The sequence below is a fragment of the Solanum tuberosum genome, unplaced genomic scaffold (assembly GCF_000226075.1).
Source record: "Solanum tuberosum cultivar DM 1-3 516 R44 unplaced genomic scaffold, SolTub_3.0 scf00543, whole genome shotgun sequence".
Taxonomy (NCBI): Eukaryota; Viridiplantae; Streptophyta; class Magnoliopsida; order Solanales; family Solanaceae; genus Solanum; species Solanum tuberosum.
Window position 1 is genome coordinate 188176 of NW_006239467.1, and position 24839 is coordinate 213014.

The window sequence follows — 24839 nt, forward strand, 5'->3', positions numbered from 1 at the left end:
CTCTCTTCCCTATAACATGTACCTACAAATCATAATTAGCAAACTACAACTATTAAGCGTAATTAAACTATTTTTGAGTAGCAATATGCGAAAGTTCCTCATAACTCTTTTGGTGAGAGGTAACAAGGATTTCGTGAGATTAGTTGAGATGTGAATATAGTCAATTAATAACTGTTGATGGTTCCGGTGGAAGTGACAATTATTATGTGAAATAGTTAAGGTGTGCGAAAATTGACCCGAACAACACACTAATAATTAAAAAAAAAACAATTGGATCAAAGTCTTCGAGGGTATTCTGGTCATTTACTAATTTATAAGTACATTAATCTCAAGCTAATTAGTGAAAAGAAGATCAATTTGAAGCTAAAGGGTTTTTAGGGTTTACAGAGTGCTTCCAATTGGGGGAAGAAGAAGAGGAAAGCTAAAAAGGGAAAATTTCAGTTGAAGGTAGCCATGAAAGGAGGAGGAAGGAAGAATTTGAAAAGGGCTATTGAGGAAGACAATTTTACCCTTGAACAAGGTCAAAGCATTATGCAAGTTGTCGACCTTCGAGGTTCCAATCTTATTCAAGTATGAAAAAAATATTCATTGTAATTTCTTCTTCTTTCTTTGATTATCTATTGTATAATTCACTTTTTTGATCTGGGTATGAGTTTTCCGGTCTCAAGATTCAATTTTTCCTATTGTAAATTCATGTTCTTTCTTTAATGTCTGTGTTACAGTGCTTTGTTTTGATTTGGGTTTGAGATTTTTGGTCTAGAATTTCAATAGATTCTACTGTAAGTTCGAGTCAATTCTCTGGTATCTGTTTAAGAATTCATTTTTTTAATCTGGGTTTGAGCTTTCTGGGCTTGCTTTACATACTTGATTTTGGATATGCTTACTCGAGCTGAGGTGAGGTAGTGGTAAAGTCTGCTTAAGCTCTACGAGGAAGACCCCACTTGTGGGATTCATGGGGTATATTGTTGTTACTTGAAATGAGGGTCTATTGGAAATAGTCTGTCCACCTTTACAAGGTAGGGGTGTGGCTTTGGACACACCACCCTCCGTAGACCGTACTTGTGGGATTGCACTGGGTATTTGTTTTGTTGTTGTTGAGCTTTTTGGTCTCAAGATTCAATTTTTCCGCAGAAAAATTCATGTTCTTTCTTTAATATGTGTGTTACAGTGCACTGTTTTGGTTTGGGTTTGAAATTTCTGGTTTAGAATTTCAATATATCCTACTGTAAGTTCATGTTCATTCTTTGGTATCTGTTTAAGAACTCACTTTTTAAATCTGGGTGTGAGCTTTCCGGTCTTAATATTCAATATTTCCTATTGTAAAGTCATGTTCTTTCTTTAGTATCTGCTTTACAATGCATTCTTTTGATTTGGGTTTGAGCCAGTTTGTCTCAAATTTCAGTCTTTTCTATTGTGAGTTCACGTTCATTCTTTCATGTTTAAGATTTCATTTTTTATCTATGAACTTCATGTTCTCAAAATTCCATTTTTTCTTATTAAAGGTAATGGATGCTAAAGGTGAAAATTCATTAGCAATATTTCCAGCTAAATTCCAGAAGAGCATGTGGATAAAACGAGGTTTGATCATATAATCATCTAGAATTTGGGAATTTATTCATCTAGTTGTTGATTTAGTGATGCTCATTTTGTCATTTGATTATGTGAGAAAGATGTAAAGTGGTTTTCTTTTAGTTCACTATTTTTTCTTTTTTTTCAACTAAATGAATAGGCAACTTTGTTGTGGTTGATGAGAGCGGGCGAGAGGAAGCTATTGAATCAGGTAGAAAAGTGGGATGTGTTGTTACGAAGGTACTCTATTTTGAACAAGTTCGTGTGCTTCAGAAGTCTGCAGAATGGTGAGAACCTAATAGTCAAAGATATGTTACTATCACCCTTCATTTTTGGTTTAATATTTATCTTTAGATCAGAATGAAATGGTCTTACTCCTCCAAAAATGACTTCAAAGAGCTGCTCTGAGGGACATATGTTTACTCTCACCTTCTGATCACGTATTGAAATTTTAAGATTGATCATTGATTTGTTCTTGGGGTCTATCGGAAACAACCTCTCTACCCCACAAAGGTAGGGATAAGGTCTGCATACACCAACCTCCCCAAACGTCACTTGTGGGATTACACTGTTTATGTTGTTGTTGATCATTGATGTTCTGACAGGGGAAAAACTCAGATTTTGCTGATTTGAAGCAATGTCATGTTTCTTCCTTGGATTTTGTATTTCCACTGAAATATTGGCTGTAGGAGTCAATTAATTTTGAATGTGTATGTTCACATCCATCATTTCGGGAGATTTTAAACTTCTTTTTCACCAAGTTATTCAGTTCTTTATGTTATAGTAGTTGTCATTTGGATTACAACATGAAGGCTTTAGCGGCACCTAGCCCTAGATGTATATTATTGCCCCATAAAAGTTTTTGGCACATTGCTTTTCCCCCTCCGCACAGGAAAAGAGTTGAGATACGAGTACAACCATACTTGACAGTCCCTAGTTTTGATATATACAAGAGTCTGTCTTTGGAGACAATATGTTCTTTTGAAAGGTCATATTACTGCTTACTCTGTTCTCCCCTCCGCAACACCCCAAACAGAAAAAAAAGGAAAAGCATGAAGTAAGGGGACTTACCATTTTCAAATAGCTTAATTCTCCGTAAACCTTCTTACGCAGGCCAGAGATTTTCAAATCCATAGCAGTAGAGAGCTCAAAGCAAGATCTAGTGTCACAAATCAAAGAAGATGAAGACTCAAGTGATGATGATGGACTTCCTCCATTAGAAGCTAATACAAACAGAGTAAATCCTTTTCAGATGGAGACGGAATCTGATTCAGATACTGATTCTTGATCATGGCATTGTAACTGATACCTTCTTTTTGTGGATAAATCGACTAAGAGTAAAAACTGTTGTGTCCGAAGGCTAATTAAATTTTGGAATCTGTAAGAAGATTAGTGACTTTGATATAGTTAATATGCTTAGCAATTTGTAAATTCCTTTCAAGTTTTGCAGTATTTGTTTTATAATATGCTATGTATGATCTTTTGTTAAGTTCATCTTGAAAATAACGTACTGCTTCTCATACATATCTCGATTATGAAGGTTGCGCGTTTTTCAGTTTGAAATTAACTCGTGATGTGATGTGCATTAGCACATAGGAAAGACCAATTAATAGTCAAGTATTGTATCCACTTGCTCATGAAGGAGAAAGGTGAAAACATTTGTGGTTATTGTTGAATGATTCCTCAATAGAGTCTTGCAAATGCAAGATGTGCAATTCTGCATGCATTGGCTTGAGTTTGATATGTCATCTTATAGAATAAAAACTTCATCCTTAGAACACTAATGCGTCCATACATGAAATCAACAATATATCCAATGTAATCTTACAAATAAGGCGTATGTACATGAAATCATACACAAGTATGGTCCATTTCAAAGCTTGTACTGCAATTACAATGATACTCCATAGTACACATAAGAACAAAGGTTTTACTGTACACATTGATAACATTTGAAAAATGACAGATTTAAAAATGGTTCAGCACTATCCAATAAGCAATATGCATCACCTTCCATCTTTAGCTTCTCCACTCTTTCTTCTGTCCAACTTTGGCTTGCCTATCTTGGGTAGATAAAACAATCTTAGCATTTTGCCTTCACAGCCGTTACGATGTTCTCCTTCAGATATTTGAATTGATAAATTCATAATAACAACACAGAACGAGGGAGGACAAGGAAGCTCCCCAAATGAAACTGGAATACAACATTCCAGCAACAATTGCAGTTGTGAGGTCTCGTCGAAGTTACATGAAGAAATTTCAGTTCTGTTGGCATTACTTGATCATGAAAAATAGAGATTATATTTTAAGGTTTCCTCTTAGTGATGGAACTAATAAAAGCTTTCTACCAGCACATTTTACCATCTGCTCATCCTCTGAGTGGGTAGAAGCAGACCTAGTATACATCATTGTAGTGGATACCAGTACATCATCTCCAAATCCGCATGCTCCGAAAAACGGCCTAGGGAAGTATAGGGTAAAACAATTACAAGCATAGAAGTTTCTCCTTCTAAATAACAGCAGGGAAGTTTTCTTGATCACACATGAACCTATAGGACAATTTATCAGATAAAAAGCTCCAACATGGAAGAATGTCTATTAAGGAATTTTAATCAATTCACTCTTGAGCTAAATAGTTTTAGTTTAAAGTTTCAAGGATCAGTTTTGCAAGGATTTCTGCATTGTATGCCAAAATTGTTAGCTTATACATATTCATGCAACAAAGACATAAAGCGTGCCAAAAAGAAACTAATGATTAGATCAACACAAATATCTCTTAGTCCATTATAGTGGTTTCTTGGATGAGACAAATGCGAAGCATCTTATTCAGCATAATAAATTGAAGGGAAGAAACAAATAAAAGTAGCGAACAAGTAATGAACTCACTTCTGTTGATCAGAACAGAGGGCTGCTATGTCATATATGTCTCTGTTCACAAGAACCCTGCCAGAAAATTGAGCTTCATGAACTTGAGCAAGAAGGTCAAAAGGAGAACTCGTGAAAGCATTATACATCTACAGAGTCTAGCTTGTAAATAGCAAAAGAAGCTTCAATAACTATGGTTAGAATGAAGATAGAAAGAGATTAGTTTTTCCTTTTTCGAATGGGGAGTGAGAGAGGGGGTTAATGTTCCAATATGAAATTTCAAACCATTATATGTGAAGAGCTTATAGGTTGTATCAGCCTCTGCCTATATGTGCCTATAGGGCCTGTAGGCTATAAGAATATAATGAAAACAAGACAGCATAGCAACCTTAGTATCCTTTGAACTATCTTCCTGCCAATGCCTCTTCTTCGTAGTGAAGGGATGACCTGCAAATTACTGAAGCACAATCACATGAATACTCCATAGATTATAAATATCCCATGGTATCAGAACTAAAGTTACATGCTGGCACTGTATTCCAGATTTTCCTCACTGTGTTATGCATTCCCTCAACACTCCACCTGGCCAGAAGATCCTTTACTGAAAAGAGCAGTAACCTATTTTTTCTTCTTCTATTGAAGTTCATTGGTAACTTTAGCATGTATAATACTGCACAGAAGTTTGACAGATGATCTTGAGCCTAAACTTGGCCTTGAATTTAAGAGTAATGCAGATGCCATTAACTTTTAAAATGAATACGCACGAAGGATTTGGTTTTAGTATTGGTAAAAAGAAGCTGCATCGTGCATGTATGTCACACACCCTCCAAACTTTACCTTTTCCCTTTTTCAACCTTACCATTAGTAGAGATTTAAACATAATACAGCACAAACCAAAAATAACTCTCAGTACATCAGCAATCTAATTGCATTGATAAAGAGCAAACTTTAATGGAGGCTCAGCCACACGTCCTTCAAACGTTCCTAAAAATGCTCTAATTTTCAGTACTAGATATATAATATCAACATCCAAATTAATTGGAATCCCCTATTCAATCCTCATCACCAGTCAGCTAATACTGATAGTTGTCCTCCTATGAACCAGTTCAATCAAACTATAGCAACCCTCCTCCCTTTAAACCCCGGAGGATTTGGTTTTCAATAATATTCAAGTGTTGCTTAATATAACAATGGAAAAAGGCCTAATATACCCCTCAACTTTGTAAACTTTGTGATTTAGAGCTAATATATCCTTCGTTACAAGAGTGACTCACATATACCTCTATCGTTACCTAAATGGCCCAGATATATCAGCTACAATCATATTCCACATAAAGATATTCTTTTTACCAACTACAAGCAAATAATTCAACCAATTCACATTCACATAAAAAGATTAAAAAAAGAACAATTGTATATCAACTTTTAATTTTACCATAACATCATAAATTGCAGCAGTCAACCCGGAATCAGAAACAGCACGTCCAAATCCAACCAATTCTCCATTTCCCGGCGTCACAGGCACCACTTTTCCGATCCAATCTCCACCAATACCCGTTAGACCCGACCCGGATACATTCTCCGGAGCCAAATCGGGTACAAATTCGGGTCTTGTAAACACCGAAGCAACAACGTAACTATGAAGTAAAGCTTTTCGGAGTTTGTCGATATCCACCGGCTCAACTCTACCTTCTGAGTTCAGTTTCGGAAAACGGTGGCAAGAATGGTTGCATACAGAATAGAGGTCTCTAAGGTGAATTGAATTTACGTCGTTAGGGTTTGTTGAGATGAATAGTGGCGGCGGCGTTGGCCTGATTTGAGAGACTGTTGGCTGAGTGAAGCGGCGGAATTTGGAGGGAAGATAACCGCCGTGCACGGCGGCGGCAACTGCCATGTTTTTTTGGGTTTTTTGGTCTTCCTTTTTTACCCTTTATCTATTTTGGCTTTTGGATAATTTCAACTAACTCCCTTGAGACTTCGGTAACTATATTTTACTCCCTTGTAGTTTTTAACATTATCCAAAATTTCCTCAATCTTTTTTTTAAGCACATCAACACCATAAATATTTCAATTTTGAGAGTGTACGTGTAGATACTTTAATTTGATTTTAACATACAACCAAATGCTTCAACTCATTTTCATTGTCTCATAGACACTCGATGCTTACATGACACATAAATTTTTAAAAGTATTAACAATTTCAATCAATTGATAATTATATTAGTAAAAATTATTGACCGAGCTCCAATGTAAGCGTATTTATGATGCACAATTGAACACTTAAAAGAGTAAACCTCTTGAAACTAAGCCTCACACATGAGTTTTAGAACATTTTGCAAATGCCCCGTCTAGAGATGAGCCTCAAATGAATCATGAAAATCACTTTTAGAACATTGATTTGACATAATTAAAAAGTCATAATCTTAGCTAAAGTATCACAATTTGTGAGTTATTATAATGCTTATGTGCCTTAGTTATTATTATTAAAGTTTGATTTTTCTATTTTCTATCGAAGAGTGTTGTAACTTGTCTCAATATAAGGTACTTTTTATACTTCAATTCATGTGATATTATTTGATTATATTTAAATTTTAACGATTCTTTTCTTTCTAAAATTCCAAGCGGAGCCTAGAAGAAGATGACTTGTACAGATAGAATAGCCAAACCAATGCAAACCAAAGACAGACGACCACGATTCCAACCTTACCAGCACCAGAGGTGTACTAATCAATGAACCCACGAAATCAACTTTCTTTTTTGACAAAATAAACCAAGGTTAAGCGGTAATATAAAATAAATAATAGATATTTTTTATAATTATAAATTATATATTATCGAATAAAAAGAGAATTTTAAAATTTAAGTTATAATTATATCATTTTTCTGAGGGGGGGTGGGGTAGGGTGGGGGCTAACACATGAAAACGATAAGGCCGTTCTCTTTCCTTAAACCCTTCCTTCATAACTACTACACTGAGAAGTGAGAATACCGACTCCCAAACAAATACAAGCTATTTACCGATCTTATTGGTGAGTTTCTCTACAACTTTCGTTTTTCTAAATTTTCATTTTGTAATCCTTAAATATAGTAAGTACTATTTGTGATTTAGGGTGAGTTTGCTTAAACGAGTGCTGTAATTTTGCTTTATTCTTCATTTTCTTGCAGCTTTACTTGTTTTAATGGTATTCCACATGACCAACATTTTAGGTTTATCTAGAACTAATTCTCGTTATTGGTGCACCCACGGATTAATGAAGTGGGTTAAGAACTATGAGGTGGCAGGTTCAAATTTCAGCGGAGAGGAACATATCATGTGATTTTGTCCTATATGTCCTAAAATTGGTGGATAGAGGTGGAATGAGGTGGTAGGTATCCCTAGGTACACAGAGTTATCTGATATCTATTGTTGGTAGGAGGTCTCCCAAGTAGACATAGTTATTTGATATCTATTGCTAGTGGGAGACGGTAGGTATCCCAAGTAGATAGAGTTATCTGATATCTGTTGTTGGTGTGTTGCTGGTGGGAGACTAGGTATCTCCTAGCTAGATAGAATTATCTGACATCTCTTGTTGGTGGGAGACAATAGGTATCTCCTAGGTAGATAGAATTATCTCATATCTGTTGCTGGTGGGAGACGGTTGGTATCTCCTTGGTAGACAGAGTTATCTGGTTGGTGTTGGTGGGAGGTTGCTGGTGGGAGGTGACAAGTAATCAAGTGTAATTAGTCAAGGTGCCTGCAAGCTGGCTTGGGCACTACGGTTATAAAGAATAATAAAATCTTGTTATTTTTGTTTATTTAGTATGATGATGGAGTCGGCGCAAGCTGGCTCGGATACCATGATTATTGATAAAAATAAATAAAATTCTTGTTACTTGTTGTTTATTTTTATTTTATTTAGTATGATGATGGAGTTGATTTCTTAGATGGTCACTAAACTAATCATTATATTCTCATAAAGTCACTTTCTATGATATGATGATATAAAATGAACCCTATGACGATGATATAAAATGAATTTAAATGAAAAAAGTGAGATTCATATAGCCGACTTAACTTTTTTGGGGCTAAAGTGTAGTTATTCTTGTTGTATGCTTGATTGGTCCATATAGGTTATACTAACTAATTGGGACGAAGGATTAGATTAGTTAGTGATTTGCATGCCAACAAGGTTAAATGTGAGTTTTAGAGAACAATAATTTATGGTAATAAGCAAATTATTTAGTATTGGAATGATATCAATATGTGTTTAAATAGAGAGACAGAAAGTAGAGGATCATATTAGAACCCCAACAAATTTGGGATTGAGCATAGTAGATTAGTTTTTGGTTTTTGATTGGAGTTAGTTCCCTAACTTTAGATGTTCCCTTTATATGTGCCAGTGGGAGGTAACATGTATCTCGTGGAATTTATTGAGGTGCGTGCAAGCTGGCCCAAACGTCATGGTTATATAATTTTTTCAGATATTTCTTTGTTCAATCGACTAGGCAAATTATGTATGTCTAAATAGAGTGGCCTAAAAGTAGAGGATCCATATGAGGACCCCGATAGTTTGGAATTGTGGCGAAGTTGATTGGAGTTATTCTCCTAATTTAGATATTCCTTTGCTCAATCTACATGTCTACTTACTGTACCTTCTCTAATTTCATCAGATTTTAGTTCTAACCTAGAATTGTTTTGCATGCTAGCTATCAATGGCATCTCAGGCGATAAGAGAATGGGTTGGATTTCAGCAGTTTCCTTCAGCCACTCAATCGAAGTTAATTGAATTGATAAAGAAATTGAAGCAGGAGGTTAGAGTCTCTCTCGTTACCTGATATGCTAATTTCTATCTGTCTTTTCTGGAGTGGACAGTTATGTTTTTTAATTTCTAGTCTAGATGAGACTTATGCACAATTATTTGGCTGATGTGTGGCTTATCCTTCTGCAATTGAAATTTAATGTTTTCCAATTACTTTATATTCAATTGTTGTAGAGTGTAAGTACATTGACAATCCTAGTAATGGGGAAAGGTGGTGTCGGAAAATCTTCAACTGTTAACTCAATTTTAGGGGAAAGAGCAGTTGCTGTCAGTCCGTTTCAGGTACATATTGCTACAGAATTTAGTTGAAAGTGAAACCTTAGATGCTTTCTTGAGGTTTAGGACATTGTAATAAGGTTTCTTGTTTTTCAGTCAGAAACTCCAAGACCAGTGATGGTGTCACGTTCATGGGCAGAATTTACATTGAACATTATCGACACCCCCGGGCTGGTTGAAGGAGGATATGTCAATGACCAGGCTCTTGATCTCATAAAGAGGTAAGGATTTACATTCATAACTTCTCTTGCTCCAGTTGTCTGGTAGGGATGCCTAGTCCTTTGTCTGACTCTCAACACACCTGTCTCACTAATGAATTCTTTCGGTAACTGGATCCAACCAGGTTCCTCCTGAACAAGACAATTGATGTTTTGCTCTATGTGGATCGTCTTGATACATATAGAGTGGACAATTTGGATAGGCAGATTGTGAAGGCCATAACAGATAGTTTTGGCAAGGAAATATGGCATAGAGGACTTGTGGTCCTCACACATGCTCAGGTCTCCCCTCCTGATGGATTGAGTTATGACGAGTTCACTTCAAGAAGATCAGAGGCGCTTTCGAAAATTGTCCGCCTGGGAGCTCGAATTAGGAAACAAGAGGTTAAGGTGTGTCAGGATCACTACTTTCTTCCTTTCTTGAAGCAGATTTTCAGGGTTCTTACAATCTTGTTCCACTTTCCTGGGTCAAATTTTCTTTGGCACAACACAATTTGCATTTGGTATCTTACTTTCATTTTTGTGCTAAATTGAATTCCGTTTATAAAAGAACAGCTGGAGTTTATCTAGTCAGGTTAAAGGAATGGTACATAGATACTGGAGCCTCTCTTGAGTTCCCTTCACTCAAAGATGTCTGTTCCTAACACTCATACTAGGATAATCTCACTCCATTTCACTCCACTTACTTCCTTTCGGAGCCAATTGAGCTGACGTAACTCAATTGAACACGAATAAAATCGAGAGAGGAGTTGTCTATTTAAAATGTTCACTTATCAGTTAATGGTGCCAGTTTAGCAGCTATGCAGAGTATCCAGATCTTATCCCATCCTTTTGTTCGTGTTTCTTTCAATTTTGCTACATGATATCTTCTGAACTCATCATGTCTCCACCTTTGCACACCCCGTGTGTGTGCGCGCGTCCGTGAGTGGTGGTGGATCATATGTATTGTTTTAGATAACTTGAACTTCAGTTTTAGAAGCCACCAACGAACCGTGATAGTGATGAAAAGCTGTCGCTTGCCTTCTTTTTTTCCGTCTGTATGAGTGAGCAAGAGGATGTAGTAGAGCAGTCAGCTGGCAAACATGCCATCTTGCTTAGCACCCTACTTGGAACAGTGATTATATATTTCTTTTTGTTTTGTTTTAATGGTGCGTTTTATAGAAGTATCTTTCATAGCTGTTCCTTTTTACTTATCTTACTGTCATTGGTTTTTAGGCTTCTTCAGTTCCTATTGTTTGCGTTGAGAACAGTGGGAGATGTAACAAGAATGAACTTGACGAAAAGGTTAGATATGTGTGGCATTGGCTTCTTTAGTTTTTCTAATAAATTATGTTTGTTAACATGGTATGCATCCGAGGGTCTATCGGAGACAACCTCTCTACCCCACAAAGGTAGGGGTAAGGTCTGCGTACACTCTACCCTCCTCAGACCCACTTGCGTGATTACACTGGGTACATTGTTTTGTTGTAACATGGTATGCATGGTTCAACAGATTCTACCGAATGGAACTGCATGGATACCCAATTTACTCCAAACTATTACTGAAGTTGTCGTAAGTGAAAGCAAGGGCATCTTGGTTGATAAAAAATTGATCGAAGGACCAAATCCCAACAACAAGGGCAAACTGCTGATTCCTCTTATCGCAGCATTCCAGGTGAGCTTTCCGCCTAAAGTTGTCTCCGTTGCACTAGTAAACACGCGATACTTGTATTGACCACAGCTAACATTCCCCCCTCCCCCGACTTTGTTTCTCTGGCAGTATTTCTTTGTTGTGAAAAGGATCCAGAAGTGGATCAAGAACGATATTGCAAGAGAGAGCAGACCTTCATGGGCATAAGCAAACCCATCGGGATGAGCCTCGTTACCAACTAACTCAATTTCCCTTCTGGTTCTCCGTAGTACTCCGAGTTTTCCTTGTCATAAGTTCTTCATTTTTGGTAATATTGTAGCAGTTCTGCGTTTTTTGTTAATATTGTAGCAGTTGTAGTCAGCGATATTAGTTGTATGCACCAAATGAATTCCTATTTCTTTTGTTGAGACTGGTTTTATCCTTTCCAAACATTTTTGTTTAAGTTATTGCAGTGTCCAATTTTATCTAGTTTCTCGGTTTGGTATCTTGCACCTTGTGTCCATGATATCTACATTTACGGTCAAAGAATTTGTAAATATAAATAGTAGAATGTATTGAAGATGCACCAAAGAAAATGAAGTTTTTTAATAAATCTGAAAAAATTATTTAGTCTATTTTTATGCTACCACTTTTATAATTTTAAGTTGAATTCATTAACCAATTCAACTTTAAAATTTTGATAATCTATTTTCTATTAAAATAAAATAAATCTTCATGGAGCTTTTCTCATTGACTAACTTATTAAAATAAGTCGAAAGATTAACATCTTGAACACCATACCAACTAAAATAGTCATATAAAAAGAATGAATTAATATCAATTTTTACTATTCTTAAATTATTTATCGTATTTACATTTTATATATCCTTTACGAAAATATAAATTAGGAGGATCTTTTGATTATTTTGTTCTTATTATGTAATTTTTTTACCGAGGTATTTGTAATTTTGATTGATAATTAATACGAATGATAAAATGATAAAAATAATTAATTTTATTTTAAAATAACAAATAATTTGATATTTAATTTAACTATCTTTATAAATTTCCTTGCATTTGGGCCTAGTATAGATCCAAAAGGTCAGTTGTTTCCATCAAACCCTCGTTCTTTTTGCTAAACTCCGATCACTTTCTGCAATCGCCGTCGATCTCCGTCGCGTAATCTCACCGAACAATGTTTCGACACGGTTCTCGATTCCTAGCCAGAGCCACCACGATGACGTGGCGCCGTCCATTTGCAACCGACCTGCAGGCGGGGTACGTTGCAGATTCCAACTTCACGGAAGCTTGGAAGAAAGTTGTTCCCAATGTGGACCCACCGAAAACTCCATCTGCGTTTATGGCTCCTAGACCGGCTACTCCATCGTCGATTCCGTCTAAGCTTACTGTCAACTTTGTCCTTCCTTACACTTCTGAACTCTCTGGTAAAGAGGTAATATGGATAATCAACTCTTCCCTTTGAATTCCTTCATTTATGATATGTGATAGGTGTTCGCAATGTCGGAGCTGTAAGAATCCTTAAGGAATGACGGTAAAGAATCTAATTCTCGATTTGAATTTGGATTTTGAATTATAGATTGTACTGATTTGGATTTTTTTTATGATTACAAATATGTAGAAAATGTTTGAGAAGATTGTAGTGATAAAAAAACTGTTTGACTTTCCAAATGGTGATATTGTAGTATAAAATAGAAGAAAAGGAGTACTATACTCCATCTAGATTCAACTGATTTGTAGTTCATGAAGTTATGCAGAAAAAATGTTATTTTGCATGCTTAAATTTACATGGATTCCAGCTCCATAGTTGCTGTTGAAGAAAAAGAGGGTTGGAAAGAGGTTCAATGCCATCTTCATAGCCTTAAGGTCCTCAACTCCCAATAAGATTGAAGCTGTGGAGTTTTAGGGATTTCTGGCCTGTAAGTTTGATTGGGAGCCTCTACAAGATTATCTCAAAGATATCAACCGAGAGTCTCAAAAAGGTGGTTTATACTGGTGTACAAGCTGGTTGATAATGACATATGGATTTATAAGGGGAAGGCGAAACATGGATGTTGCACTAATAGGTAATAGCCAATGAGTGCCTAGACACAAGACAATTAGGGAAACACACCGGGAGTCCTTATAAGTTAGAAATTGAGAAGGCTATGATCATGTTAAGTGGAGTGTTATTACCAATATGCTTAAGGAAATGGGATTCGATAGTATATAGATAAGCCAGGTGAATTTTTATGTGAGCATTGTTAAGTGCTCTATAATCATAAATGGAATTCTTGAAGCAATCTTTTTTGTTTGAAGAGACTTGAAACAAGGAGATCCCAATTTCCTCTCCATATTCATTTTACTGATGGAAAGTTTCAGCAGAATGTTGAGAGTGAACGACATAAATGGATGGTTACGGGGATTAAGTTTAACAAACAACTTATGTAATGTAAAAGTCTCTCACCTATAGTATGCAGATGATACCCTCGTCCGTTTTGATGATGTAGAAGATCAATTAAGTCATTTGAAATTGATTCTAGTGTTTTTGAAGCAAACTATGATCTTTATATTAAATGGAAGAAAAACCTGTTATCAGTCAATAAGGTGCCAAACAATGCTAGTTTGGTTGGAATTCTCGGTTGGCTGATACTTTGCCCACTATGCATTTGGGTCTCCTTTAGGTTCTAGACTCAAAGTTGAAGGGATATAGCAAAGAGGGTTGGAAAGATATGAAAAACAGCTTGCAACCAGGAAGAAATCATACATATCCTTTGGTGAAGGATTAGTAGTTAATAACAGTGTGTTGGATTCTTTACTAACTTGTGTGATCTCCTTGTTTCCTTTGCCAGCCAAGATTGAGAAAGATAATTAATAAAGTGAGAAGAGATTTCTTATGGCAAGGTAATAATTAAGGGAAAGATAATTAATGAAGTGAGAAGAGATTTCTTACAGCAAGGTAATAATAAAGGAAAGTCTTCTAGCTTGGTCAAATGCAACACACTCGTCAAAAATAAAAAAAATTGAGGATTGGATATCAAAGATCTAAGGGTTTAGTAATGAAGTGGCTATGGGGATTCAATTATAAAAAAGAGGCCTGTTAGAGAAATGTACAAGAACAAAAAAAGAATTAAAGCACAAACTTTAAAAGTTCACACACTTAATTTGGGTGAATTACTAACATCCTGCCATGTTAGCACTAGGTGTCCACGAGACATACCCATGTCAAGTTGAATTGTCTAGTTTATCACTGGGTAAGTTTAAGTATCAAACTGGCAGTTGGGGCCAAGGGTCTGCCCATCTAGTTGGCCAAAAATTGTACCAAGTTTAAGTGTCTGTCCATTTAGTTGGCCAAAAATAAAGCACTCCTGGCTCCCAGAATCTTGTCTACTTGGCTAAATGGGATACTAGTTCATTCAAATGGGCTCAATGCTTAAGTTTTTGAAATATTGGTACAAGTCGACATTGATTTATTTAAGTCCAAATATGTGGATTAGGTCTAACTTCATCTTTGGATTGAACACTTAATTTGGGCTTTACAAATTAAATAAGTTCAATTTATTAGTTTTAAGCTTAATGGCTACTTCATTTGGAGGACCAAGCTCATGCCTATGTATCTAATGACATGACATTCCAATCAAGTTACATGCCAATAAAATAATGTCATGTGTGGAAGTGATGTGGCATGACAAGTCAACATAAAGATGAATCGAAGGTTGCCAAGTGTTCAGATAACATGGTTCATCCATTAAATACACAATCTTATCACATAACATTTGTGATAGGTTTGATGACTCATTTGAACCAATCAAATTGAAGAAAAAAGATTGTACTCGTTACAAATTCCTTTATCCTACTACTATAAATAGTGTCTCCATAAGGCAAAAAAAAACAAAAATACATCAAGCAAGTTGAATGAAAGCCACATAAATTCCAAATAAAAACATGCCTTTTCATCCATGATCAAATCCAACAACAAAGTTGTTGTTAAGATAAACGAAGAGCCTTTGAATCTTTGTTCTTGAGTAAAAGAATCAAAGAACGTCATTTGTAGATCTTGTGACATTCTAGGAATCATAACTCATATTGCCTCTTTATATTGTTATCCCATGGATGGGAATATCCCCTGAGATTAGTTATCCCACCATTTATATGAGATAACTAATCCCATCATTTTAGTACAAATAGTGGGATAAATAATTTTGGAACTAATTAATACCTCTAACCAGATATAGGGTACAAAAATCCTGCATTTTATCCAACATTGTTATCCCTTATCCCTTGTACCAAACTACCCCTAAGTGTCTCTTGCCAAGTCGTAAGGAGGAGACACTTATATACTTCTCCGTCAAGCTTCAAGAAGAGAGTGCTTTGTGTACTTCTCTCTTAAAAGCTTGAATAATGGACATGCTATGTACTTCTGCCCCATCTCACGTCAAAGCTTGAAATATGGAACACTCCACGACTTCTTGGTGAATGTTTGAAGGATGGAGCACTCCATGTTTTCCTTCATCAAGTCGTGTTAAAAAGGTGCTCAATGCGCATGCACTTTATTGTCAAGTTGCAAGTGAAGGTTGTTCCACTTAAAGGGTGGGATGTTTGATGTATTTCTCTGCCAAATATTGATTAATGTGATGCTCACATACTTTCCACCAAATCTTGAAGGATCAGATGCGTCGTGTACTCCTTCTTTGAGTCTCGAGAAGAGGACGTTTCATACACTCATTCGCTAATGCAAGAAAAGGATGTTCCACATACTTTTTTGTTACAAATTGAAATGTCAGAACACACAATTTACATCTTTCGTTAAAGATTGGATAGGTTGAAACATGCCATGTACCATTTCGCTGAAGCTGGGATGGGAAACTCTTTCAGCACTCATATGTAGGCATCAAAAGGCAACAGGGAGAAACACAAATTTCATCTCATCAAATGGGAGAAGGTCACACAACCAAAATACCAAGGAGGTCTTGGCATTAAGAACCTTGCAGCCCACAACAAAAGTATGATGATGAAGTGGCTTTGGAGATACAACTTGGAAGACGCAGGGCTTTGGAAAGAGGTCATCATAGCTAAGCATGGAAGGCTGAATCAATGGTGCTCAAATATTACTACACTTCCTTACGGAGTGGGACTGTGGAAGAGTATTAGGATGTTGTGGGATACATTTGATCAGAACGCTTACTTTGAATTGGGCAATGGTGTACTCCTAAAATTTTGGACAGACAAATGGCTTGGAAATACCACTCTTCAGGAGGATTTCCCAGATCTGTTTAGAATTGCTCAAGATCCCAATTCTGTTATTGCTGCTAATAGAGAAGGGATCAATTGGGATCTGAGATTTAGAAGAAATATGCACGATTGGGAAGTGAATGATCTGGTAGACCTTTTTGCTAGACTACAACATCGTCACATTAATCTCCAGGCAGCTGATAAGCTCAAATGGGGACACCAGAAAGGAGTTTATACAGTCAAGGAAGGGTATCAACAGTTGTCACATTGTCACATTAATCTCCAGGCAGCTGATAAGCTCAAATGGGGACACCAGAAAGGTGTTTATACAGTCAAGGAAGGGTATCAACAATTGTACTCTAAAAACCCTGTGATAGCTAACTGGCTCTGGAAACTCATTTGGAGGACCAAGCTACCACCTAAGGTAGTTTTTTTTTTACCTGGATAGCTTTATATGAGGCATGTCTCACCCAAGACAACATAAAGAAAAGAAAAATCCAATTCCCAAATAGATGCTATATGTGCAAAAAAAAGGCTGAAACCCCAGACACCTTCTTCTTCATTGTGAGGTGGCCTCAGAATTATGGAGCATGTTTTTTTGTCTCTCTGGCATCAATTGGACCACACCCCTCACTGTTAAGGATGCATATGAGAGTTGGAGTCTATGGAAAGTTGACAAAGCCATCAAGAAGATCTGGATTATGATACCTGCTTGTATTTTTTGGTGTATTTGGTTAGAGAGGAACAAGAGATGTTTTGATGGAGAGTCAACTGCTTTAGGCATTTTGAAGACTAGGTGCACTGAAAATTTGTTTAGTTGGACCAACTTGTATCCTGCTGTTAATGCAGAACAACTTCAGGATTTTACTAACTCATTAGCTCAGCTTATATTGTGCTGTTAAGGATGCATATGAGAATTGGAGTGATAGTTTGTATAGTTAGCCAGTAGATTTTTTTGTTAAGCTCAAATGCCATATCTTGTAAATTTTGCATCTTCCTGATGCTGTTATTAATACCACTTATCTAATAAAAAAAAATAAAAAGGAAAAAGAAATTTGTCCCATTGGGAATGCCAAATTTTTTTGTTGAACACAAATTCAAAATATTCAAGATAAGAAAAGGTTACAAATTACAATATTTAGTATTATATAGAGACGATACGAGCTACAATCTCTATGATAGCATTGGATCTACAAATGACATCACTTTTGATTCTTCTCACAAACATCAATTCAAGGGCTCTTGGCTTATTATGGAAGGGATGAGATCTACCACAAACTAGGATTTTAGATTAACTTTCATGAACAAAAGAATTGAAAACGCCTGCTTGAAATCTTGACTTGAACTTTGTTCGATTTATTGCTGACTAAGATCGCAGATGTAGAAGAAGATTTTGAAAATGCCTTTCTTTAGAGCTCCTCTAGCTTTCCTTTAGCTTGCTTGATGTATTTTCAAATTTCTTTGGCTTTAAGAGGATTCCTATTTATAGTTGCACGAGAAGGTAGTTTGTGATGAATTCTTCAATTTGATTGGTTGGCTTGAGTCATCAAATCTATCACAAAAGCTATGTGATAGTATTGTATTTTTATTGGTTGAACCATGTTATTTGTACACTTTTCCGCCTTTGATTGGTCTTTATGTTGACTTGACATGCCACATCATTTGAGCATGTTGTATTGTTTCATTGGCCTATGATTTGACTTGGATGTCATGTTTTTGAATACGTCGCTTGAGTTTGGATGTCCGAATGAAGTAGGTCTTGGACTTGAAATTAATGAAATTGACTTATTTTATTTGACAAGTCAAATAAACTGTTCAACCCAAATGAAACTGGATGTAAGTTTAATCCATGTAATCAGACTTAAAAACTAATCAAATAAATTTTAAGTGCTTACAATGAGATAGATGGTTACTGGTGTACCAAGAAAGCTAGAACTACTCATGGGGTGGCAATCTAAAGGAGTATAAAATCCTTGCGTACTGATTAAAAAAAGATCTGTGCACCCCATAGTTTTGGAGAAAATTAGTTTCAAAGTTGATGATGGTAGGAAGATCTTATTGGGCATTAGCTTTTGAAGTAACAATTTCAAGATCTTTTCAGATAGGTATGGTTAACTGAAGTTTTTTTTGGAAGATTGTAGAACAGATGAGCTTAGAACATAACATATAGAAGGCATTTGAATGACTGATGAACCCAGTAGCTGAACTCTATAGTTCACTGGTTTCTTCTCAAGGTTTTCTCTAGTAGTGAAGACAAGTTACTATGGAGATTGGATAATACACAACAAAAGCTGCTGTACAGTTAATTCTTGCTATAGGATGCTGACAAGCAAGGATCAATAAATTAGATCATGTTATCGGAGACAAATACAGTAGACAAAAATGCCTTACAAGGTAAGGTGGCTTGTTTCCATGGATTTTTGCTAAGGAAGCTTGCTTAACATGGATCACCTTTCAAAGAAGACATTTCCTGCTGTGTGATGCTACTTATGTGAAGAACAACCAGAAACTCAATCATTTGTTTCTACACTGTCAAGTAACATACCAGCTATGACACCGTTTTTCCATATTTTTATGCCCTTGTTGGGCAATGCCTGACACTGGTGCAGACATTTTAAGATGTTGGAAAAGAAAGGTGACAAGCAAAAGAATGTTTTAAGATGTTGGAAAAGAAAGGTCACAAGCAAAAGACAGCCAAATTGAATTGGAGGGAGTACTATCAAGTCAGTTGAAGATATCAAATAAAATAAAAAGTGTGCCCTCTTTAATAGATTAAATTTTTAGATGGTGATCACACACCTCAGTATTACATCAGAGTAGTTGGAGGTTTTATGTGCAAGTGTCATTGTCATAAAAAAATTTCAATGTGCTTGGCTCATGAAAAAGAATCAGGCCCGCATGCGAAAGTGTGTTGAAGATATAATTAAATAAATCAAAGTGCAACCATTCTAACAATTTAAGCTTTTAAATGGGTGACCACACAACAAATAGAACTACTCTTACTAGTTTGAGTTAAGGAGATGGGGCATATTTATAATTTACATTTTGGGAGACATTCTAAAATGTTAAGCAGGTCAAGTGGGACAATATGAGTACCACTCTGGATATTGTTTTTATACTGTTTCCTAAGGGATCAATAGGATTAAAGGAAGTTTTTGTGGCAGTGACAGTGGATCAAATCTAAGCTTCATGAAGGTTTTTTTTAAACTGCAGCCTTTTGCATCTTAGAGCCTGTTTGGATTGGCTTATTTTAAGTGCTTTTAAGCACTTTATAAGTGTGTGGGTTTTAAACAAGTGCTTTTAAGCACTTGTTTTTAAGCCAAAAGACAAATAAGCCAAAAGCTAAAAGCCCATCCAAACAGGCTCTATTCTTGCTAAATACTCCATCCGTCCCAAAATAAGTGTCACTTTAGCAATAAAAATTTGTCCCAAAATAAGGGTCACCTTAGGAACTTAAAGACAAAAATTAGTATGTTTTTCCAAGTATACCCTTGTACTAAAGAACTACTTATTAATCATGCTCAATTCTCAAGAAACATCTAATAAATAGGGGTACTTAGTGAACTATACCTTTCTATTTATTAGTTTTCTTAATGAGTATGATTATTGCTAAAGTGACACTTATTTTGGGACGGAGGGAGTAGTAATTTCATGCAGAAATCCTTGTGAAATCTTCTTTTCTAGGAGTGAATCAGTTAGCAGTCATTGTTGTGAGAAAAACAACTAATGACATGCTCTTCAATTTGTATATTTAAATTTGGTTTTTCTTGGTCTAAGTGATCAGTTTATGCTACAAGGCAATAATGCAACAACTTTTTTTTTTGAAAATGAATAATGCAACAACCTTAATATAGCAGTTCAATTGGTCTTAAATTTACGCGGAGTCTTGCTGTCTTTTGACTAACTTGTCGTTATTAAAATTTGGGTTAATTTCCGAGGGTGCTCCACAAATTGTTGATATATTTCAGCTTCTTACTGTAGTCTCATTAAGTTTAGCATTATATGCTGACTATTTAATAAACCAGAGACATTTTCTAGCTCAATGTTTCAACAGTTGTCAAATTATGTGGGAATACTTGTGTGAGGTTTAATAGTATGCTTATGATGAATGTGCATCAATGGCTCTGAAAATCTGATTCAAACTTTGATCACTCCTCTCTTTTGCATTATTATCCAGGTTGACATGGTTATAATCCCCGCAACGACAGGACAGATGGGTGTTTTACCTGGGCATGTAGCAACAATTGCTGAGCTGAAGCCTGGTATCTTATCAGTTCACGAGGGCAACGATGTGAACAAGTACTTTGTGAGTGGTGGATTTGCATTTGTTCATGCAAATTCTTTTGCGGATATAATTGCTATTGAAGCTGTACCACTTGATCGCATCGACCTCAATTTGGTTCAAAAGGGCCTCGCTGATTTCACTCAGAAGCTAAACACTGCATCAACCGATGTAGAAAAAGCTGAAGCCCAGATTGGAGTTGATGTACACAGCGCCCTTAATGCTGCTCTCACTGGTTAAGCAAACTGCAATAGTCTTTGTCCTTGGTGAATTCTGTTTTCCTTTGTGTCCGATTGATCAACTTCTTCACCCTTTTTGCATAAGCTGATAATGATGATGATTTCTGTTTTAAGTCCTGCATTACTCGAATAAATGATTTGGACAAGGTTCCTTACATGTTTTATTTGCTGCTATATAAGCTGTAAGCTAAACTGCAGTAATGAGAGAGAATTATCCAGTTGTCTCATGGTCCCTAATTGCTATCTTGGGATGCACTTTTTGTGTTGGTTTCCAGTTCTCACTCCGTCTCTATAATTGCTGTTACAGAGCTTTACGTAACTACGTATATTTAATTTCTGTCTATTTCATGCTGTCTGCTAAAGAAATAGACATAACGTTGTCCGATACTTTGAGTAAATGAGTAGTGTAGCGCGTTCAAACACATATTTCTTGTGTCAACTTTCCATTCATGGAAACACACATTCTCTAGGAGGTTATGCCAAGAAATGTTACATTTGTTCTTTGAATAGGAAACAGAACAAAGAAGGCAAGAAAGATTTAAGTAAATTTAGCAATACTGAGGTTAAAGAACTGGAAATCTAACAAAGATTTTATTTTCAAAGGCTTGAAGGAGCGTAGCCTCAAGACTTTTCTCTCTCCGATAACTTCAATCGGTATCTGTGCACCCAAACTATATGAAACCAGGAGGTGTGTAAAGTTGCTTAAGATGTTATATTGAGAACTTTTTGGTGTACACATCAAATGTCTCATTAGCAGTCAACTGGGGCTCCTGCAACCAAAAGGTAAACAATGAAATATTTATACTTCAAACATCATTTTGTGTAATATGAACTGTTTTTTCTTGAGCTGAGGATCTATCAGAAACAGTAAGGTCTACGTACACTCTACCTAACCCAGACCCTTCTTTGTGTATATTGTTCCTGGGAATATCTATTTCTAGCGATAAGTAAATGTATTCATAAGTTATAGTTACCTGTCTCATCCCAAAGCCAGAGCTGCTTCTGCCGGCAGTTAGCATTGTGAGAAGAGAACTGGCGATTTTGCTTCCTAAATCACTATCAGAATTGCGGATGGAGGATCTGATGGCATTAAGAATACTTCCATAAGTAGTTCCTTGTCCGCGCTCAATTGCTTGGATGAAAGAGAAGGACATTGCACCAGTTGACATGACCTTGGCCAAACTCTGCCATCAACAAGTAAGTCATTTAATTGGCTTTTTTTAGGTTGATTTACACTACTTAGGTTGATTAACTTCAGATTAAAAAGTGAATTTTACATCTGTATCTGCTGACTTTTGATGATCATCACAACCACTGAAAGATATAGCCTCTCCTCCACTTGTTCCTTTCCATGTTCCTGATCGAGGACGATGGTCTTCCCACACATATCGTCCAGTTCTGCATTAAGAGTAAACGTAAAGCGACTACTAATAGTTTGGACAGGAGTAAGTAGAACAAAAAGTAGTAGTATCACTGACCTGTCCATCCTACAAAGATATGGTAAATCTAGCATAGTACCACTGTGACAAGCATCTATGATGGCGTGAAGCTTAGCGCCACGAGGAAGAGGCCTAACTAATGTTGCATTTAGTTCATCATCAACAATCATTCCTTTTTTTACATAGTCTAAGGGGCAAAGTGTTTCATCATAACCATCAACTTCATCTAAAGTGTAGTTCCTTTGTTGTAAGCCATGACCAGAAAAATGAAACACCAGAGAATCCCCTGCTTTAACACCTTGCATTAGCCAATAGATTGCTTTTCTTATGTTACGTATAGTTGGAATTCTGTGTGGATCTCTTTCTTCTTCTGTAAGTGAGAAAATGGAAGATTAGAAGTTAGGATTGGTTAATATGAGTTTTGGTGGAATAGATAGGACAACTAGATGAAAAAATTGGTTTTATCACAAATAAGTTATTTTGTTGTTGTTGTTGTGATGATTGTGGTATCTAGGCCAACTTGCACGCATCTTGACTAATTCATGGGGTGTCTACTACCTCTCATCAACACAAATATCAGGTAACTCTATCCACCAAGCTAAGGCTTAGACAGATGGGAAGAAACCACCTAGTGTCGATAATGTCACTCCATTTATTCTCATTATACTAATGGTAAACAAATATTCTTTACACTGTCGGTGTATATAACTTAAATCTTTCTAACATAGCTCTTAGTGTTGAAGTTATACGTCGGTTAACGCTCATGAAATACCAACGGTTGCTTGTCCAACATAGTTAGTTATCTACTTGATCTCATTTCCACAGGTTATACAATCAAATCTCTTTAAAACAACGTTGTTGTATGGATATTGTTTGGTTGCTACAGCGAAATGCTGTTATAAGAACCATATAATATGACCTTTCACAAACAATCGATTCCAAAAAAATAACTAATTATAGTGAAATGTTGTTATAACGAATGATCGTTAAAAGAGATGCCCATATAAGGAATTAGCATTTCCTTTGGAGGCAACTCCCTTTTATGGAGAAAGCTATGATAGTCATATAAAGCATTGAAGAAGAACAAAGTGATGTGAAATCCTAAAGGTGGTTCTCTTTCTTTAAAGTTGTGTGATTGAAGAAAGTTATAGCCTATAGGCATCTTTAAATTTTATTTTTTTGGGGAAAGTATTTTATAATGTGTTAATGGGACAACTCAATGAAATTCTAAAGTAGATTACACTGTTTACACACATTAAACACACTATGCATCAGATGCTTAGTTCAGACCAAAAGAATCCACTAAGTTTGGATAAAATCTAAGTTATATATACCGACAGTTCATATTTTAGTATATTTCAGGCAGAAAAAGGGAACATTCTATAGTTGAGGTGTACAACAATAACAACATACTCAATAAAATTTTATAAATGGGGTCTGGGGAGGATAGAGTATACACAATCCTTATCACTACTTTGTGGAGACAGAAAAACTGTTTCCGAAAGACCCTCGACTCAATTGTCGATAGTTGAGGTGTATTTTGATAAATAGTTGGTGATAGTACCGTTTAGGTAGAAAACTTGCACATCTGATAGCTCAGATGTTCAGGTATGAAACTCAAAAAATAGGAATACTCTAGATGTGTTTTTGACTATTAAATTCAAAACATCATATCTCAAACAAATAAGATTAAAACTCAATTATTAACAATTGAAGTCATCATTCTATAATCCAAAACCTATAAAGTTTAAAATTCTGGCTTCGTCTCTGACGGTAAAAGTGAATATTTGGCAAAAAAGTAGTAGTAATAAAAGAGAGAATATTTTACCAGTGAGCATTATAACAGCTTCTTGAGGGAACTTGAATCGATTGACAAGCAAGAACTTCATACATTTAGCATCATTGATGCATCCTTGGAGCTCATCTTTAGTGTTTTTATATGTAATTCCAATAATCAAAGCCCTCTTCCGGCCAAAGGCCGGAGGAGGTTGAATCTTCTGTCCGGCCGTGGGAGATGCGCGACCATGTAACATAGGAAAGTAGTTATTCATGTATGATGTTAACCGGGATGTCTTTCGAAGTTCGGTTGTGTCAGTCGATACTGTTGCGCAACAGATTGCGCAGCGTATCGACTGAGCACCACTAGGGAGTTGTAAGGTTGTGTGGCAATTGGTACACTCCACAAACTTCATCATTTTAAAATAAAATTTAAGAAAATTAAAAAGAATAATGAAGTTTGTGCAAGATTATGAAGAAAGATGTAACATAGAGATGAGATAGAGTTCAAGATTCACTATTTTGATATTTGGTTTAG

The 24839-nt window shown here is 36.0% G+C and overlaps 5 protein-coding genes across 5 annotated transcripts; 3 read left to right on the forward strand and 2 right to left on the reverse strand.

Annotated features, from left to right (window-relative positions):
* The first annotated feature begins 362 nt into the window (after positions 1 to 362).
* On the forward strand, positions 363 to 3014 carry LOC102585241 (probable RNA-binding protein EIF1AD). The gene is made up of 4 exons (XM_006365272.2): positions 363 to 570; positions 1503 to 1578; positions 1730 to 1856; positions 2683 to 3014. The coding sequence occupies exons 1-4, from the start codon at positions 454 to 456 to the stop codon at positions 2855 to 2857; spliced, it is 495 nt and encodes a 164-aa protein (XP_006365334.1). The 5' UTR covers positions 363 to 453; the 3' UTR covers positions 2858 to 3014.
* A 339-nt stretch (positions 3015 to 3353) lies between these two features.
* On the reverse strand, positions 3354 to 6352 carry LOC102590181 (uncharacterized). The gene is made up of 4 exons (XM_006365287.2): positions 5870 to 6352; positions 4823 to 4881; positions 4456 to 4512; positions 3354 to 4030 (listed from the first exon to the last, which is right to left on the reverse strand). Exons 1-4 carry the CDS (start codon positions 6326 to 6328, stop codon positions 3868 to 3870), a joined length of 738 nt encoding a protein of 245 aa, XP_006365349.1. The 5' UTR covers positions 6329 to 6352; the 3' UTR covers positions 3354 to 3867.
* A 1102-nt stretch (positions 6353 to 7454) lies between these two features.
* LOC102585579 (translocase of chloroplast 34-like) lies at positions 7455 to 11754 on the forward strand. Its single transcript, NM_001288503.1, is given in 8 exon segments — positions 7455 to 7463; positions 9121 to 9225; positions 9408 to 9515; positions 9606 to 9730; positions 9853 to 10117; positions 10943 to 11011; positions 11220 to 11381; positions 11487 to 11754. Coding segments are annotated over 7 exon segments (906 nt in total). The 5' UTR covers positions 7455 to 7463; positions 9121 to 9126; the 3' UTR covers positions 11565 to 11754.
* A 651-nt stretch (positions 11755 to 12405) lies between these two features.
* On the forward strand, positions 12406 to 21341 carry LOC102585919 (ATP synthase subunit delta', mitochondrial). The gene is made up of 2 exons (XM_006365274.2): positions 12406 to 12789; positions 20743 to 21341. Exons 1-2 carry the CDS (start codon positions 12532 to 12534, stop codon positions 21085 to 21087), a joined length of 603 nt encoding a protein of 200 aa, XP_006365336.1. The 5' UTR covers positions 12406 to 12531; the 3' UTR covers positions 21088 to 21341.
* LOC102586252 (metacaspase-1-like) lies at positions 21124 to 24819 on the reverse strand. Its single transcript, XM_006365275.2, has 5 exons — positions 24354 to 24819; positions 22565 to 22895; positions 22364 to 22484; positions 22061 to 22270; positions 21124 to 21856 (listed from the first exon to the last, which is right to left on the reverse strand). The coding sequence occupies exons 1-5, from the start codon at positions 24718 to 24720 to the stop codon at positions 21797 to 21799; spliced, it is 1089 nt and encodes a 362-aa protein (XP_006365337.1). The 5' UTR covers positions 24721 to 24819; the 3' UTR covers positions 21124 to 21796.
* Between the last annotated feature and the right edge of the window lie 20 nt (positions 24820 to 24839).

What these genes read in the sequence shown, in the direction of transcription:
- LOC102585241 (XM_006365272.2), top strand. Translation starts at nt 454, where the DNA reads ATGAAAGGAGGAGGAAGGAAGAATTTGAAAAGGGCTATTGAGGAAGAC. An exon ending in GAGGTTCCAATCTTATTCAA is followed by an intron (nt 571 to 1,502) that starts GTATGAAAAAAA and finishes TTCTTATTAAAG; the next exon opens with GTAATGGATGCTAAAGGTGA. An exon ending in GAGCATGTGGATAAAACGAG is followed by an intron (nt 1,579 to 1,729) that starts GTTTGATCATAT and finishes CTAAATGAATAG; the next exon opens with GCAACTTTGTTGTGGTTGAT.
- LOC102590181 (XM_006365287.2), bottom strand. Translation starts at nt 6,328, where the DNA reads ATGGCAGTTGCCGCCGCCGTGCACGGCGGTTATCTTCCCTCCAAATTC. An exon ending in ATAGTTCAAAGGATACTAAG is followed by an intron (nt 4,513 to 4,822) that starts GTTGCTATGCTG and finishes ATTTTCTGGCAG; the next exon opens with GGTTCTTGTGAACAGAGACA. An exon ending in CTCTGTTCTGATCAACAGAA is followed by an intron (nt 4,031 to 4,455) that starts GTGAGTTCATTA and finishes ATACTTCCCTAG; the next exon opens with GCCGTTTTTCGGAGCATGCG.
- LOC102585919 (XM_006365274.2), top strand. Translation starts at nt 12,532, where the DNA reads ATGTTTCGACACGGTTCTCGATTCCTAGCCAGAGCCACCACGATGACG. An exon ending in CTGAACTCTCTGGTAAAGAG is followed by an intron (nt 12,790 to 20,742) that starts GTAATATGGATA and finishes ATTATTATCCAG; the next exon opens with GTTGACATGGTTATAATCCC.
- LOC102586252 (XM_006365275.2), bottom strand. Translation starts at nt 24,720, where the DNA reads ATGATGAAGTTTGTGGAGTGTACCAATTGCCACACAACCTTACAACTC. An exon ending in AGCTGTTATAATGCTCACTG is followed by an intron (nt 22,896 to 24,353) that starts GTAAAATATTCT and finishes TCTCACTTACAG; the next exon opens with AAGAAGAAAGAGATCCACAC. An exon ending in AAAAGTCAGCAGATACAGAT is followed by an intron (nt 22,271 to 22,363) that starts GTAAAATTCACT and finishes TGTTGATGGCAG; the next exon opens with AGTTTGGCCAAGGTCATGTC.